This window comes from Protopterus annectens, chromosome 1.part0 (assembly GCF_019279795.1).
Source record: "Protopterus annectens isolate FY-2018-M chromosome 1.part0, PAN1.0, whole genome shotgun sequence".
In the NCBI taxonomy this organism is placed as follows: domain Eukaryota; kingdom Metazoa; phylum Chordata; order Ceratodontiformes; family Protopteridae; genus Protopterus; species Protopterus annectens.
The window spans coordinates 1,682,699,533-1,682,718,796 of record NC_056725.1 but is presented as its reverse complement, the minus strand read 5'-3'; the positions used below and the strand labels follow the sequence as shown (position 1 = coordinate 1,682,718,796).

General features: G+C 42.1%; 1 protein-coding gene across 1 annotated transcript in view; it reads right to left on the bottom strand.

Annotated features, from left to right (window-relative positions):
- The window catches only part of TNRC6B (trinucleotide repeat containing adaptor 6B), a 2,803,754-nt gene that overhangs the window by 1,323,447 nt on the left and 1,461,043 nt on the right, over nt 1-19,264 (bottom strand). Inside the window, exon 10 of the mRNA XM_044074422.1 lies at nt 6,537-6,662. Within this exon, the coding sequence (XP_043930357.1) occupies nt 6,537-6,662 (126 nt within the window). The remainder of the gene's footprint in view (nt 1-6,536; nt 6,663-19,264) is intronic.

The following is a 19,264-nucleotide window of genomic DNA, read 5'->3' as shown; positions in this document are numbered from 1 at the left end:
AAGGAGGACTACTGTGGTTGGATTTACCACACTTCTTAAAATTTCTGTCCAACATCCTAAGAAAGTAGGGACACTTTGCAATTTTAAGTAACAAATATTACCTCCTTGAAGTACAAAATACTATAAATAACTATAACAACTGCTATAATTACAAATATAGAAAAGTTAGTATAATAGATATTTTTTTTTTTTTTACATTAGCTATACGGGAGGAGAATGAAGTACAGAAGAAAATGTTACAATATCTAAGAAAATATAATTTCTAATATTACCACAGGACAGAGAAACACTTATCCAAAAAAAAAAAAAAAAAACTTAGTCTCTGCAACTGTTCGGTTGAGATCTGTAGTAATTTGCCAGTGGCAAGGGAATTATGGGTGGGCAGGAGTCAGAGCCCTGCATATGAAGGTTTGAAGATGCAGAGGATGGATCAGAGTCCCAAAGGCTAAGTCAGATGAAAACGGATAACATCTGATATGTAGTTTTCCCAAGAAGCACTTAATTCTAAGTACAGCAATATATAAAATCTCCGGTGTGAAACTAAAGGTTCCCAATTTCCTTCAGTCTAAACCAGAAGCAGGGCAAACATGGAACAACCAAGTAAGAACAGTATGCAAAAACAGAGTGAACTTAGACAAGGTACATGTGAAGCTCAAGGTTTTCTTCACACACTTGCTTTGCTTAGTTGTTTAAAAAGCAAAACAACAAGTACACAGATGATTTTTTTCAAAGTCTTGCAACATGAGACCTCAGCAAACCTTTTCCCTAGAGCGCAAAGTCTCCTGTCACTGCCTCACATGCACTTTGATGTCAAAAAAAATTAAAATATCACCCTTACAGTCCTTTTCTGAGACTGCCAGTTCAGGTAAAACATAAGGGGAAACCATAAAACAGCAAACTTGCCAGAAAGTACAGCTGTAAGATCTTACCATAACAGTAGATATCCTACTTCTCACTATTGCAGTATTCTTTACTCTTGGGATATCATGACAAGAATAGACAAACGTCCGGCCAACATACCAAAGCCTTTACATCCTCCAGATGTCACATGTCAGACGTATGTCCAACACGCAAGGTGTAAGGAACATATATGATGTACGATGTCGAATCCTCATAAATGAAGTGCCCAAGAACCAGAGCAACCAGTGAGAAAATAAACATGTACATCCAGGAAGGAAAGAAGGAGAAAGGATGGAAGACCCCTAGGGTCAAGAGAAGGACAACAGAAAACAGGGGAGGGGGGGGCAAGAGGGATGCGTAGAATACTGCAACAGTGAGAAGATACCTACTCTTATTGTAAGATTTTACATAACTGTACTATGCCCCTCCGAATCACTGCTGCAGTTTTCTTCACTCTTGGAAGAGTAAAAAGAAAAACTACTGGAAAGTGTGTAACAAGGAAGGTGCAGAAGAGCCCTCCAAAAATCCATGAAGGATGGCCCTGGCAAAACCTGCCCTGGACCTGGAAATGACATCCAACTTATGTTTCGTAAAAGTGTGAAAAGACGATCAAGTAACAGCCTTCAAGATGGATCTAGTATCCAGACCCTTGAAAAAAGCAACACCAGAGGCCGTTGCCCTAGAGAATATGCATGAGCAGAAGAAGAAAGCTGCTTCCCATGAAAATAATAGCAAAAAGAAATGACCTTAGAAATCTAGGAGGAGATGATTTGCTTAGCAACCAGCAAACCCAATTTCCTGTTATGAAAGTAAATAAAAAGACACTAAGATATGGTATATTTTGTCTTGTCTAGGCAATAACTGAGCAAGTGAAGTACCCCTCTCACTAGGATTCTGTGGAAAAGGGAAAAAGGAAGGAAGATAAATGGATTGATTTAAGGGCAAATCATTAACCACCTTGGGCATATAAATAAAAAAGACTGGTATGAAAAGACACTCTGCCCTTGTGAAAAAAAAAAAAAACAAAAGATGGAACTGCCATGAGTTCTTGAAATTCAGAGACCCTCTTGGCAGATGCAAGAGCCACTAACAATACAGGGAAGAGGAAACTGCAGGCTCAAAGGGGAGACTCTCCAGAACAAAATTAAGGTCCCAATAAAGAGGAATAGTCCTTCTTAGAGGCTGATGCTTTTCATAAATTGACTTCAAAACTACAAGCTAGAGGCGGATTCAGAGGCAGACAAGTGGAAATGGCTGACAAATGAACTTTAACAGATGAATAAGCCAAGCCAGAACTGAGCAACTCACACAAAGAACAAACCATACGAATATTCACAGGAGAAAGGTCCAGGTCATGCTTGAGATACCAAATAGAACATTTTGCCCATTTAGAGACAAAATTTTTTCTAGTAGGGAGTTTTGTGGCCTCTGGCAAAACCTAATATATGTCCTCAGGGTTTTGATTCCTTTCAGGCATCAGTTTTCTGTCACCAAAAGTGTCAAGTGAAGAGTGGGCAAGTGAGGGTGAATGAGAGACCCCTTTCCATGTATGAGATACATCTCACTAAGTAACTTGAGATTGTCCTTGGTCAGATGAAATAGAAGGGGAACCACTGCTGTCTGGGTCAAAAGGGAGTCACCAAGACTTTGGGCTGGTCCGACATGATCTTGTGCAGGACATTTGGTTGCAGGGGGAGAGGGAGGACAGGAACACAGAAAAATCCCCTTTCAAGAAAAATACATGGCGTCCACTTTTCCAAACCAGAGGACTTTGCACTCTAACAGAACTGGGGAAGTTCTGTTCACTGGAGAGGCCAAAGTATCTACTTGAGGAGCACTCCACCAATGTACAATGTCCAAACACAGCTCCCTGTTATGCATCCGTTTGGGAGTACTTTTTCTGGACCTGCTCAAATAGTCTGCCACCAGACTGTGTTCAGAAGGAATGCAGGCTGCCTGAAAAACTAAGTGACAGAAGGCTGCAAAATCACAAACTTGTAGAGCTAAGTCTGCATAGAGGTAGGATTGTGTTTCCCCCTTGCTTGCTGATGTACCGCATGGCTGTGATACTGCCTGTAAAAACCTTTAGAGGACACGGAACCCAAAAGGAGTAAAAAGCCTGGACAGACAGAAGAGGAGCTCTCATCTCCTTGACATTAATATGGTCTTTCAGTTGCTGAGGGGACCAAAGACCCTGGACTTTTAGGTTGGTGGAGGAGGCTCCCCAATCGCAATCAGAAGCATCCATGTGCAACACCTGAGTAAGAGGAACCTGGATTCAGGGAACTCTGGTGAATCCACCAGTGAAGCTCAAGCTTGAAACAAACCAAGAGAGAAACCAGATACTTCACAGGATGGCAGTGCTGAAGCCATACAGTCTTCAGATACCACTGAAATTTCTTCATGTGAGGGTTGGCAAAGGACACTATGGAAAAGGTGGATGCCATCTATCCTAGAGCTTGAGGAAATTCCTTTGTGTTTAGGATTGAAAAAGGAAGATGACAATGGAGATAAGTGGTCAACAAGAAAACCTTGGGAGGCGGGAGACAAGTATGCTTTGGAATGGTCTGAATCTTGCAACCCAGAAACACTTGGTCATGAGAGGAAGTTAACAGATTTTGAGATTGAAGGTGAACCCCACACTGTGCAGAAGCAGCACAGTGAAATGTAAATTCTCAAGGAGCTGCTAACAGGTGGCTTCAATCAGAAGATTGTCTAGATAAAGGAATATCTGAAATCCGTGAAGTCTGCAGAAGGCTACCACAGGAGCCATAGATTTGATAAATACCATTGGAACTGCAGAAAGACCAAAAGGCACAGCACAGAACTGATAAGAGGAAAAAACAGGAAAGTACAAATTTCCTGGAGACAGTTGAATAGGAATATGGAGACAAGCATCTGTCAAATCAAGGGATACCAGAAAAGCCTGGGAAAGCAAAAGAGGGGGAAAGGGCCTGAAGAGGCAACATCCTGAAAGAAGAAACCTGTTGATAAGACAGACACAGAATGACCCTCCACAACCCCTTGTTCTTGAGAAGCATATTGCAATAAAAACATGTTCCTTACTGAGACAATTGAACAGGTTGCATGGTTCCCTGAACCAGCAGATCCTGCAAGACCAGAGGAAAATGAGTAAGCTGACCAGAAGGCGGGTGGAAGAAGACCAGAAAATGGGAGGTGGAACTTCCAAGCTATGAAACAACCATGCTGGATGACAGACAGAACCCAGTGATTATCTGTTGTCAAACAGGGAAGGAAACAGTTAACCTGAGGGACAGAGGAATCTGGACAAGTGGAAGGGTAGGACAGATGTCAGAGACAAATTTATCAGTACCTAAGCTTCAGAATAACAAAAACTTCTAAACCTTATCCTGCAAGGTTTTAAGAAATTCTGCAGCAACAGTGCCAAAAGATTCTCGTTAACTATGGCAGAATAAAAAAGTCTGGCCTTAAAAGTCATCGGGTAAAGCCTGTAGGCGCAAAAAGGATATCTGCTCATGACAAAACCATATGCAGCTGCCCTAGAAAAGCCAATCAGCTACATCATACCTGCATTTAATGGAACTGTGGGCTATCTTTGAAGCAGAATACATTAAAAAAAAAAAAGACAGCAGAAGTTTTACTGTCCAAATCGGGCAAGTCAGTCAACCCCCCAAGTGGAATAGAAGAGTCAGGACATATCTAGTCATGTGGGTCTGATAATTAATGGACCTAAAAGCCAAAGTAGCAGAAGTATACACTTTTCCTCATCTCTCTCCAGAGCACATCTGTCCTTGTCAAAAGACAGAAACTTGGAAGAGGAAATTAGCTTGTATGGCTCATCTGTGGACATGGAAACAGCAAGATTAGATGACAGGCATTTATGTAACTATTATCCTCGGGTACCTTATAAACTCTGTCTAGCTTCTTAGGGGCAAATGTTAAGAGTCCGGAGCCTTAAAAAGCAGCTGTAAATCTGTACAACAGGGTGGCTAAGACTGGAGGGACCGCAGAAGGTTTGAGTGAGTCCATTTGCAAAAGTTCATAAGACCTTTTTTGAACCTCTGATACTTGGTAACAGTACCACTTAATGTGTTCCATCATACGAATCACTGTATCTCCCCAAAGGATAATTCCTCAGAAAGGAGGCTCAAGGGACAAAGAATCCTCTTCATCAGACCCCAAAGCCAAAGGAAAGTGTATATGTAAGAATATGCTAAGGATTCTTCACCAGAGTTCAGTTCCTCATCAGAAGATTCACAATTCCTTGTCTTATTAGATGGAATGGATCACCAGGGAACAGCAGTAAGGACAGACAATTCCTGTGGGGGTTTCAGAGCCATGAGGGCATTAAACAGCTCGAGTGCAGTCCTGCTATTCTTTGAGAGGATCCTTAGCTATAGTAGCCACATATTTGGCTTTCAGTTTCTTTTTTAAAGGAACATCTGCTTTAACAAATCTAGGTGGTTTAGACCGCCTATCTGGATTCAATATGGGTACCAGGCACCTCTCCCCTAACTACAATTTGAGGAATTCACCAAGTCCTTCAGAATACAAATCAGCAGTTGTTCCCCCTCTACATCTGTACCAGATGTATGCATAGCCTCAGCAGACGTGCGAGTATGCAGTTCTGCGTTGCCCACCGATTGGGTTGCAGCAGAGGGAACTGGTGTCAGCACAAGTCGGTCTTCAGGTTCTTCATCCAACCAGAGGGAGACATCCAATGGAGACTGGACAGCAGCAGGTTCAATACGAGCTCTTTGAGCTTTTTTTCTTAACAGGTGGCTGAACTTCAGGGTTGGCAGATTCAGCTATGGTACCCTGGGTCAGTAAGTTCAGACACCATCTTCCCTTTCTACTTATCTGGAAAACCAAATGGCTGACAATGTCTTAGGGACAAATGCCTGACAGATATCACAATTAGTATAGTCATGCGCAGCACTCAAAGAAGAAAGGCACTTCTTGCATCTGTCTTAATTTGGAATCTGCCTCCCACACACATTTCCCCTTCCAGGATCATGTGAACACAATCTACGAGGAGGAAGGAAGGATCCTCAGTGAGGCACTTATCTGCATCAGGCTCCATATATCAATCAGCACGGTTTACATCATATAGACCCAAAATCAGTTGTAGTGTTCAGAATGGCAGCAAAGACATTGAGGATTCAACATCTGTACCTCAAAAATGCACTTTACGCCTTGCGCATAGGACATACATTTGACATACAACACCAGGAAGGTGTAAAGGCTTTGGTATACTGGCCGGACATAAGCTATCCTCAACAGGATATCCCAAGTATAAAGAATACTGCAATAGTGATAAAGAATGACATCTTGAGGAAATTATGTAATGGTAGAGTGAATAAGAAAATAAACATGTATAATACATGAAAATAAAAATAAATGTTTACAGTGGCATGTCTACCAACGTCATTGTTCAAAATTTGCAAGTTTAGTAATAGTGTTTAAAAAAAAAAGCTTGATCTTGTACGACTGGTACAGTTGTGCCCAGCTTTGCAGAAGACAGTTAGCCTTTATCTACTTTGCAAATGGGTTTACTGGATTCTCTGTGAGTTACCTAAATGACTGCGAATGATGAATGACAAACATATGAAAAGATTCAGTACCAAGACACAACCTTTCTATTCTAAGCTTACCGGAGGAGAAAGGAACTGCGGAGGCATTGGAGCCCGGAGGTTGGTGGAGTTGTTCAGTGGAGGCACTGGACTGTTGTGCATTCCTCTTGACTGAGTGGTGTTCCCAAACAAACCGTGACCGCCAATCTATTTTAGAAAACAAGAAATACATTTGCCAGAAATTATATGTCAAAAGAAATTGTTAATGTACTTAAAAATCAAAAGTTGTACTGAATTATAAGTATGTAGCTCAGAATTATGGAAGGTTAAAGCCAGAGATTTTAAACCACCACTCAGACTGCCAAGTCTTTGGGCTGTAGATTTTATACTATTACCAATTAGCAGACTACAGTTATACTGCAGGTGAATTATAGCCAAATTCTAAAAAAAGAATTAACTGTTCTAGGTCAGTAATTCACAAAACAGCAAAGGAGGCAATCATATATTGGAACTTGCAGAAGTACTGCTGTCAATACTACAGAGTTTTTTTTTTTTGATTTTTTCTAAGGAAATAACTTGTTTTAACAGAGATGCTTATAAAAGGCCAATCCAAGCTGCCTGGAAATCACCATAATGCCACAAAGCACCACATTCAGCACACTTTCCAAAAGCAAAGCATCCTCTGTCAGCCTACGAAAATCTCCCCCTCACACTGAGTAATAGTGATTGCAAAAACCAGTAGTACAAATAAGAAGCTTTTCCTAAACATATATAGTTTGCTTTGTTAAAGAATGTTAAGAGTGGTGCAGCATGACAGTTCTTAAGCAAACTAAACTGACATTTTACAATGAATTTTTTTGTGAAAATGAGTTCTTGCTACTCCGTGAGTAAACAATTTTAGCAGTCTGGCAGTCCACAGTAGTCCTTTAAACCAAGTTTAATGGAAAATAAATGTCCTAATAGATACCATTCATCACAAGGCTGCACATTAAACATCCCTTACACCATTAATAACGACCAGACCTTTTCCTTTTACACTTCATGCCATCTATCCTAAATGCATAGCCAGTAACTGTAGCCACACAATCTAGTTTCACCTAGGCAACCTGGCTCAAAATTTTCTTACTGCTCTCCCTACAGCTGGAGACAGCAAACATCTTGGCTTAATTTCCTCACAGAAAACCTGGCGGTGACCTAAATAAAATGATCACAACCGTTCAAAGTTAGTAAAGATGTACAAAACCTCACAGCAGCTTCTGAAGTTCAACTACATCATACAGAATGCATTTAAATCTAGACAGCTTGGTCACTCACTCATCCTCCAAGTACTCCTGGGTATTATGCCCACTCGGCCACCATCACAGACCAAGCTGACACTACATACTATAGCCACGCCTTCTATGTAAATTAATCTGCTTTCTTCCTACTTCCACATTTTCATATTATGGAAGAACCACACTAAACAGCTAAAAACTAGTACTGGTAGCGCTGACTACAAGAGATGCTGTGGAGCATTTTTTATATAAACAACCATTTCATTGATTACTTTCAACCATGAACATTTTGAATTGCTGCCAACTGCAGCTTAATGGTGGAAAAACTAGCTCTTTCCTGTAACAGCGAAGACAGAAGAGTAGAATGTCTGGCATAGAGGCCGAAAAGGGATCAATATTCAGCCTGGAAGCCCAGATTGAAAATCTTTTCCACTTACTGTTATAATTTTTTTTTGTAGATGGTTTCTGAGAAGCAAGGACAATTTCTCTCACTGGCGAAGACAGCCTGGACTTCATCAGAATCATTGGAAGTGGCGAAACCAAGCAGTCTCAGGAACCGAAGACTGGGTATCTGAAGACCCCAAGGATGGGAGATTAGATCCTGAGAGGGATCCAGTATCCAGGGCGGACACCTAAGGTGAGACCACAGGAAGGGGAAACATCTGCCACGGCCAGATGAGGGCAATGAGAATAAGAGAACTCCACCTTGCTGGCTTTCTGCAATACTTTTGGAATCAATGGAATGGGAGGATAGGCATACAAGAGACCCATAGGCCAAGCGTGGACCACAGCATCCCTCAGGGCTTCCCTGTCTCGGGGGATCAGAGCAAAGTACTTGATGCACTTGTTCAAGGGGAAGGTGAACAGGGCACAGCAAGGTTGACCCCACTGAAAGAAGATCCGATTTGCTACTGACTGATTCAGGGACCACTTGTGAGGATTCAGAATTGACCTGCTGAGTCTGTCTGTAAGACAGTGGTCTCCCCAGGAATGTGCATTGCAAGTGAAAGCAGATGGAAGAGATCACCCATTTCCACACCCTCCTGGCCTTTTTGCACAATGGGTATGAATGGGTTTCCCCTTGTTTGTTGATGTACCAGACCAATGACATGTCTGTGTGGACTGGAACTGTCCCCAGAGGAAGACAGTCTTGAAAGACTTGCAACATCAGGAGAACTGCCCTCATCTCCAGAAAATGTATATGCACCTTGAGTCTCTACAGGGGACCACAAGCCATGGACTGTTCTCCCCTGAAAATGTCCCCTCACCCCATCAAGGAAGTGTCTGTGGTCACTGTGGCTGAGGGAAGAGGGAGAGAGAAAGGTCTGCCCCAAAGTAGATTCTTCGACGTGAGCCACCACTGGAGGGGTTTTCTGCAAATGGATGTCAAACTGATTAGCACTGACATTGGGTGATAGAGGATGGACCACTGAACTGATAGGGTCCACTGTAGAACCCTCATATAATACCTTGCTAAGGGAACAAGCAGAATTGCTGCTGACATGGTTCCCAGTGCCTTGAGAACTAAACGCGCTGGAGGGGTAGAGTGGTCTAGAATTGCTTGAACCTGTTGTCTCAACATGCTGACTCTGAGGGGGTAATGCTGCCAACTCTGTGACTGCACTGAACAGCATTCCAATGAACTTTTTGAGTTGGAGTCAAATTTGACTTCTGAAAGTTGACTTTTATACCAAAGACACTGAAAATCTTCAGAAGATCGTTCTTGGCCTGCAATAGTCGACGCCTTGTGGGTACTGTAAGGAGCCAATCATCCAGGTATGGAAACACGTAGAATCCTTGCAGTCTCAAGTGAACCGCAAGCACCGCTATGCATTTGGTAAACACCCGTGGGGCTGTGGTGAGTCCAAAGGCCAGGTCTCTGAATTGGTAATGATTGGCCCCCAGCTGGAAGCGCAAGTGTCTCCTTGACCATCTGTCTCTTAATATTATATTATGCATCTTGGAGATCCACAGAGCACATCCAGTCATCCTTGCACAAAAGTAGCAATATGGACTGAATCATAACCATCCGGAACTTCGACTTCTGAATATTCAGATTCAATTTGCTCAGATCCAGAATTGGCCGTAGGTCCCATGTCTTCTTTGGCACCAAAGAGAAGCATAAGTACTGGATCCTCTTTGTTCGGTTGGGATCTGTTGGAAAGCTCTTTTTTGTAGAAGCTTTTAAAATTCTATTAGAGCTAGTTCCCTCTGACTGGGTGGAATGTCAGGGAGACTGCTCCTGAGTTTGGGAGCAGGGAGGAGAAAAAGGAATGAAACAGCCCATGGATGTTACGTTTAGCACTCAGTGATCATTTATGTTCGTCCAGGCATCCAGGAGCAACGTAAGACAGCCCCCGACTACCTTCAGGGCAGAGCTGTCAGACATTTCAGGAGCGCTGATACAGCTGGTCAGAGAACAGCTATCTGAAGCCCTGATTAAGCGGACCCCCCTGTTTCTAGGGTGGCACATACCATTGAATTCACTTCCCCTGCTTCTAGAAGACGAATCATCTTGCGAGTCCTGGAAGGATCCTTCAGACTTACGGAACCAAAGTTTCTTACTTCCCCATTGGTTCCTGGAAAATGACCGCTGAGGAGTAGAGAACTTGATCCCGACCGCCGACAAGGTCTTACCCTCCTGCTCGCTACAGATGAGTTTCTCCTTGACTGATGGTCCAAACAGTAAAGAACCATTGAATGGGGCGTTAGTAAAAGATACCCTGAAGGTTCCGCAAACCCACACAGCCTCACCCAGGTGTGCTCCCTTAAGGCAATGCCTGTTCTTGCCACTCAAGAGGTCCCTTCCCCTGTGTTGGAAATTAACCTCACAGAGGAATTAGCTACAGAAGAAAGAGTTGCCAACTGAGGAGACACCTTCTTGAGGTCCGCTCCTGATATGTCAGATAGAGATTTGGCCAGCTCCTGTATCAAATCTCTTTAAAGGTGGGTAAAATGTAACAGATAGTTTAATGCTCTCAGTCTGAAGGTTGCTGAGGTATAAATGCACTTCCCTTATCTGTCCAGTGCTTGTGACTCCCTGTTTGGGGGGTGGACAGTACAGCTCTGCTCGGCCAGCTCTTTCTTTGTAGCTACCGAAAACACAATAGCATCCACAGGTACACCCCTTGCTCCAGCGTAATGTATCTGAGGGAGGGTCCAACACCACTCAAACTGATGAAGACAAGATAGCCACGAGAATACACCCAATAAAATCTTTAATTAATCTTTATTATTAAAGATTTTATTGGGTGTATTCTCATGGCTATCTTGTCTTTATCTGAGGGAGGGCTCAAGTATTTACCTGCTCTTTTTGGGATGGGCTCCACAGTGTCCTGCTCCTTCTAAGCCCAGCGAGAAATTAGGTCAATCAGTTCATCCACCAGAGGGTCACACAGGATGTAGATGGGCTCGTTCCGAACGCCTTCAGAAACACTGACTCCTCAGAAGGAGGCTGGGTAGACCATCCACCTTTTTGTTTCAAAGCTTCTAATATGTCCCCAAATCCGGTGGCGATCTGGAGGATCCTTCGCCCTCATCGAGGTCTGTGTCCTCAGTGAGAGACTCCACTGGGGAGTGTAAGTGCCTCCACTTGCACTTCTTCCTGTTAACCTCCTCAGCGGGATGCTCTGGGGAGGACTCTGAAGAAAACAGGACCCCCTCTGGAGGTAGCAAAAGTCTGGAGGCTCACTCAGGAGGGACTGATCCTAGACTGTACGACTGGGCTCAGAGTTCAGAAGAGATGTAGACTGAGATGGATCTGGGGGAAGAGGGGAGGTTGTTCTAGGTCTAGAGAAGGTCCTTTTTACCACCTGGAAGGCTGATGGACTTGAGGAAACCCCCTCCACCTCCCCGTCAGCTGCGGACACCTGGGGAGAAGGAGTAAAGTCCACCCCAGAACTGAAACCTCCTGACAGTATCGGACCAAAGCTATCAAGGGCCAAGGCCCCAAAAGGGAGGCATGGCTCCAACAAAGATGGACCCAACACCTGTCCCCTGGTCCCAGCACCAACATCTCTTAGAAGTAATCAGAACTGAGCCAGCCTGAGAGCCTGATGGAGTCAAGGGCAAAAATCTACTTGTCTCAGCCGAAACCCTCCCTCTGATGAACCAGATATTGTGGTCCCGAAATGCCAAGCTGAATTGGAAGAGGAGAGATTAAACATGGGGTAGGGGGACCTCACTGACCCAGTCTGGGACAGAGAAGCAATAAGCCCCATCTCAATCTGTGCCCTGAGGAAACAGATCATCCTTTCCATATCCATTTGAAGCAAGCTTTGAGGCTATCTTGAAGAAGCAGAAGAATATTTAGATCTGGCTGGGGTAACTGCCTTGAAAATCAGAGCCAGAGAAGCTTGCTTTTGAAAGCGTCTTGGGGATCAACTCAGTGGTCTCAGATATGTAGTTGTAGGATCCGGCAAGGTACTGATCCTAGAAGGGGATGACATTATAACTGCTATCAGATGTGGGGTAAAAAAAACAGATTCAAAACCACAGAAGGTCTCTCCTTCAGATCAGAGGTCTTAGGATCTGAAGGATCTCTTGAGCCTATTCAGATCCACGGAACTCAACTGTGAGATATATTTAGGCTTGCCCAGATCCAAAGGCTTCAGATCAGAGAAGACTCTAAGCTTGCTAAGATTTGAAGTTGCCAGATCAGAGGAACCTCTGGACTTGCTTGGATCCGAGGGCCCTGGATTCCGCAGCTGGGGATATTTCTTGACTGGAGAAGAGGAAGAAGCCCCTGAGGATACAGAGGAAGCCCTTCATCTATGCTCCCTTGAGCTGGATGCTCGATCCTGGGTCTGAGCTCCAGAGGAGGGGAGAGGCCCCTTTAAAATCAACTTATTCCTCCTATCTGCCTGGGCATGGGTAAAGCCCATGCAGCTAGGACTGTAAAAAATAAGGTTCCCCGGCCCCAAGCAATAGACACACTCCTTGTGGGCATGCAAATTTGGGATCTTGTGCCCACAAGAAGTGCATCTCTTGAATCCCGATGGTTTCTCTAACATGCTAAAACGGAGAAGAAAGAGCACGCACCACACTTGTGCACCCACCCATATGCCTCTAACGAACAACCAACAGAGACTCGCTCTGTAAATAAACAAACACCTAACCACTACATAGATAAAAGGAACTACGTTTTTTTTTTTTTTTTTTGTACAAACTATTAAAGCTAAGACAAACCACAAAAGCAGAAGGCACCAAAGGAGCAAAACTTCACACACACTAAAAAGGACAGAAACCTTTAATTGGAAACAACAGACAGGAGGGGAGGCAAAGAAGAAAGAATTCACTTAACTGCTACTTGAGAGGAAAAAAGGCAAGAACAAAGCAGGGAAAAAAAACTTATCTACCACAAGTCTCTTGAGAGCTATGGACAATGTCTGTGCTTTTCTGTGGTAAAAAAGAGATGAGTGGCTTGAAAGAAGGGTAGGATTATGGGAGAGAGAGGAGCTCGAGGCTCGGATCATAGTCTTGTGAAATTTGGCCAGACTGGACCCGAGGTCAGATCAGACAACCCAGAAGTGAGAAATATTGAAGTGGACAACATCAGATCTTGTTTCAACACAGATGCCTATAAAAGGCCAATCCAAGCTGCCTGGAGATTACCATAAAGCCACAAAGCACCACACTCAGCACACTTTTCCAACAGCAAAGCATCATCTGTCAGCCTTCGAAAATCTCCCCCTCACACTCAGTAATAGTGATTGCAAAAAACATTGGTACAAATAAGATCACTTGACACATTAACAGACAGATTTTCATAAACATACATGGTTTGCTTTGTTACCCCAAAGAATGTTAACAGTTGTGCAGCATGACAATTCTTTAGCAAATTAGGTTTACATTTTACAAATTTTTTTTTTTTTTGTGAAAATGACTTCTTGCTACTCCATGAGTAAAAACATGTTTAACAGTCCATAATAGTCCTTTAAACCAAGTTTAATGGAAAATAAAAGCCCCACTAAATATCATTAATCACAAAGTTGCACATCTTAACCTAGCCTCCGATATGAACAAATCATGCTGGAGAGAGAGATATGTCTCCCAAAGACTGACACTTCTCTGGAACAAGCTTCCAATTCATATGAATTGTCATATGTACATATCGTCATATAGACAAATGGATAATTATGTAATCTTCCTTCTCCCCGGGTATCCACTGAAGAGAGGCTTCTGACCCAGTCAGACATTACCCAGTTATCAAATGTAAATAAATAACATCAAACATCCCTTACACCATCTATAATGACCAGACCTTTTCCTTTTACATTTCATGCCATCTATCATAAGGTGCACAGCCAGTAACTGAAACCACACAATCTAGTTTCACCAACTCATCCTAGCTCAAAGTTTTCTTAGTGATCTCCCTACAGCTGGAGACTGCAAACATCTTGGCTTAATTTCCTCTCAGAAAACTTAACTAAAATGATCACAACAGTTCAAAGTTAGCAAAGATGTACAAAACCTCAAAGCAGCTTCTGAAGTTCAACTACATTAGCATACAGAATGCATTTAAATCTACACAGGTTGGTTGCTCACTTATCCTCCAAGTACTCCTGGGTATTCCGCCCACTCAACTACCACTACAGATCAAGCTGACACTTGGTACTGTAGCCACTCCTTCTATGTAAATTAATCTGCTTTCCTCCTACTTCCACATTTTCATATTACAGAACCACCACACTAAACAGCTAAAAATTAGTACTGGTAGCACTGACTACAAGAGATGCTGTGGTACACTTTTATATAAACAACCATTTTAAGCACAAGCTATTTTCTTCTTCAAAATAAATAAAATGAAACTAAAAATGTGTGAACAAAACAGACCAAATATCTGGCCTTCATTTGACTGCAACTGCAAATGAGCAAATTTTAGAAAACGATATTGTGCAGCAGTGACAGCTGGTGACTTCAAATCAAAGGGGGGCTGCAGGAGACAGCTAAATGGGCGGGGTCAACGGGAATGGGTGTGGCCAACCAGAAAGGGGAGGAGCTATGCTCAAAACCACAAAAACTGTAACTTTAAATACTCTGCCCTGGGTGCCAAACCATCATTATGAGAGTCCAATCAAGACAAAACGAAGTGTAGAAGAAAAAACATATTTCAATCCATTGGCTGCATGACAGCTTGCTTAATATCTAGATGGAAACAAAAAGGTTGTGAGGCTTAAAAAAATAAATTACTTTTTAAATACTTTACTGGAACGCTAGTCAAAATCAAGTATAAGAAAAACAAACAGCACTTAAAACTCAAACCACTTCTCCTTGTACTCCAGTTCTAATTATAATTTATATTCAGCTTTATTAAAGTACCAAGCAACATGCTGAAAGTAGCAATCTCTGTTATCACCCCACTTGTAAAAATGTTTCTTATCCGAAAAAGACTTGCTGCCTGACAACACCTATCTACTTGTTTCATGGGGAAAACACTATCAAAGTAAAAAATGAAAAGCAAACAGGAAACAAGCTCAACATACATTGCTTAAAGGATTACTGCACAGGATATGGACCACACATGATAGATTGGCATTCTGTTTAGTTTGCAGGTAAAGCCTATAAATGAGCTCTTGAAATAATGTAATCCTGTCCTTTATTTTACAAATACTGTCATATGCATTTCAATACCCAAGGCTTATATGTTATCTAGTTATGTAAGTATTCTCTGCATGGCAACAATAGAAAGGCTTTCAATGTTGGCAATTCTTTAACAGTATGCTTATTAAAACTTACTTGCATCTTACAATCTCAGACTAGCTTACCAGATGGTCATTAAAGCACTGCTACTTAAACACAGAGCAACAGGCACTTTCTGAATAATACTAAGTATAAATCAACAGTATAAAAATATGAAAGAAACCAGAACATTCTGCAAAATCAAGGACAGATGAAAAGCCATTGTAGTACTTGTGTCTACCTTGGATGGGGGGGATAGTCTGCACATTTACACTGCATAACTGCTCCTTGCCTTGCTTGGACACATCCAGAGTCACTACATGGGGTAGTGGGGTTCAACAAGTATGTCACAATTTGAAATGTCTTTGGCTGACTGCGATGGCCCTGACACATTTGTCATACCTCTCAACCTCAGAGCAAGAAATCTGGACAAAGCCATACATAGAAATGGGACAAAGGCCCAAAAATAAGGACAATTTTTAAACATTGCTCTTATAAACTTAGAAAGATAATATAATAGTAGGTCTTGCATTAGTATGAATTTTCTGAAGGGTATGAAATCTGAAACTGAAATGTCTGTCATTTTCTAACTTCAGTCTTTAATGATTTGCCACTAATTTGCCAAAAAAAACACAATTTTATGAAAAATGGACCAAAAATGTGATTCAAAAATATAAAATCGCCACACAATACAGCTGGGAACCTGCAAAGAAGGGACACTTTTTAATATTAGTACTGCTAACTTGAGCAGCTGACAAAATAAAAGAATCTACATGCATTTCTGAAATAAAAGTAATCTATAACCGATTAGTTATTTATTAATTGTAAACTGTGGTGGTGGTGCTGCAGTAGCTTTGTCGCCTCACAATAAGACGTTGTCCTGTTCAATTCTCAGCTAGAGCGTCTTCTGTGTGGAGACGTGCATGAATGGGCGTACCTTCGTTGAAGGTTGTGCGTCAGGGCTGGCAACTCGGCACGCAAAAATCTACTGCTAATCATTAGCAGACTGGAGTTCCGCTGTGGCGACCCCTAACCAGGAAAAGCCGAAAGACACAACATTAATTGTAAACCCTCCATGTTTTCTTCCAAAATTACCATTTTGTGGAGGGATTATTAGGGGAAGAGCAACATTTTGAGCCAAAATCTGGGACAGTTGAGAGGTTTGGATATGGCTAATTCTATAAAGCAATTTATTTGCATGTACCTCTCAACCTGTTAATGCAGGAAATCTGGACAAGGCCAAATATATGGGGGGAACATATAAACAGTACTAAAAATTGCTCTTGTATAAACTGAGACAGTTGATCGAATAACAGGTCTTGCTTTAGCATGCATTTTTCTGAATGTTACGAAGTCTGAAACTCAGTGTTTGTCATTATTTAGTGACTTCATTCCTAAATGATTTGACAGAAAACCACAAATTTTATGAGGAACAAACGAAAAATAAGAAGCAAAAATCTATTCATTCTGCAAAAATCTGGACAGTTGAGAGGTATAGTTCAGCCGGGGCTGTCTGAGTTTGCTGCCCTTCCCCCCCTCACAAAATCATGGTCGAATGGAGCTTCCCCCCCTACAGCCATTCCAATGAACCATTACTTGGCTATTTCACCCCATTTACCATAAACACTAATGTGCATACTGCTTTACTTCTGCGATGATTTGGACTTCATTTAAAATTTTTATTTTGCATTTTACAGCGCAAACACTAATAGATATCATACCTGCTAAACAAAGCAATGCAGTCTCACAATGAGAACAGACTTGGCATTAAAACTTCTCTGCCCTTGAAAACTCACAATCACTGAAACAGCACTGAAACACACATTCAAAGAAAATACATTTTGCCAGTGGCAGATTAACTTTGGGTTTGGGCTGTTTTCAAATCACAGGCCCCTTGCACACGAAACATACACATGCTCTTTCATACACCTTCCTGACTGTATTAAATTATATTCCTTGTACAATACAGTACAGTTTTAGAGGGTGTTTTAAATTTGTTTTAAAAATTTTCCAGTAAACAATGAAACAAAATGCATGCACCAGTAATGACAAAACTGCCCAATTCAGAACATTTCCATCATAAAAGTCTACTCAAACTTCTACAGTCCACCAGTATCAGTACATATGCACAATCTCTGAAGAAGTAAAAGTCATCTAAATAATTCCACATTAAAGAGATTTGTAACTAATGAAGAGGTTGCTGCTAAGCAAACAACTTTGTATTTCATTGTTTCATCTACAAATAAAGTGCCCGTTACCCTTGAGGAATAAATTGCCTATCTTACACTAAAAAAAATGATAAGCTAGCAATATTGCAATAGGGAATGGATGGCAAACTGATAACAGGTTCATAGTTACTATATCTTCGCATCTACCCCTTTTGCAACACAGTACAGTATCAGCAATGCATCTATCTACTGTGGGAGTAGAACCCACAGCCTTCTGCATCAAAAGCAAGTATACTACCTGTTGTGCTATTAATGCAAGTAGACTCAGCATAAGCAGCACTAAACTTTTGCTCCCCTGCAGCTCTCAGCTCCTTGTAAAATCTACTCGCTCAGTTGTGTATCTGAACTTTTCAGCACAAAGAAATCTGGAAAAAGCCAAAGTTTATTGTGGGGGGGACAAAAGCCCAAAAACCAGGGACATATTTTAAACATTGCTTGCATAATGTTGGAAAGTTGCTAGAATAAAATGCTGTGTTACCACCATACATTTCACCGCCAAGCCTTAAACCCAGAACCCTGTGCAAAACAGTCAGAGCAACATACCACTATGCCAAATCAGCTGTTTTGTGAAAGAGGAAGACGGAAACTTAAATGGCTACCATTTAGTGAATTCAGTTCTCACCATAGCACAGCTGTCAACCTCTTAGCACAAAACACCTGAACAAAGACAATAATGGGTGAATACAGCCCCTAAACATTCAGTGAATTCGGTTCTCACCATAGCTCTCAACCTCTTAGAAAAAACACCCGGACAAAGCCAGTAATGGGGGAATATAGCCCCCAAACATATTCAGTGAATTCAGTTCTTACCATAGCTCTCAACCTTAGCACAAAACCTGGATGAAGCCAATAATGGGGGAATACAGTCCCAAAAATAGGGACAAATTTCAAATATCCATCTCATACACTTAGAAAATTGCTAGAATAAAAGCTTTTGTGTTACCATGCACTTTCTGAAGAATATGAAGTCTGATATTCAAATGCGTGTCATTTTTAACATTTGTTGGAAAGTCTGACTTGGAACAAAAGCTAATTTTTAGCAGAGGCCCAGGGAGAAACACTCCAGACAGACACATGTCTTTGTAAGATGGGAGGACACTAGAGGAAACAAAAACAGGGAGGGCATGCAGACTCCACACAGAAGGTAAGACACCCCAGCCAAGAATCCAGAGAACATGCAGCTGTCAGGCAACAATGCTACCACTGCACCAATGCACTACTGGCTTTGCAAGGACACAAAAATACAGAAACCACAGATTTTATGAGGAACAGAACAAGTATGAGGGAAAAATCTGCAATATTTTTACAAATGGTGGTGGGTAGGGAATTCAGGCTCTTGCCACCTGGGGCCCAAGGTACAGGGTTCAAGCCTTATTCTCTACCCACCACCATGTAGCACCTGGGACATTTTACACACAGACAGACAGACAGACACACACACACACTACCTGGGACAGGTCTGTTTGTTGCAGCAGTAAATCCTTGCATAGCTTCGTCCGTTCATTGCAGCAGTAAATCCTTCCATAGCTTCGTTCGTTGGGAGCACTAGAAAGCCCCACGAGATGTCCTTCCCCGACGAGACTCCCTGCCTGCCGACATTGCAGTCAGAGTCCGATCCCTTTCCAGT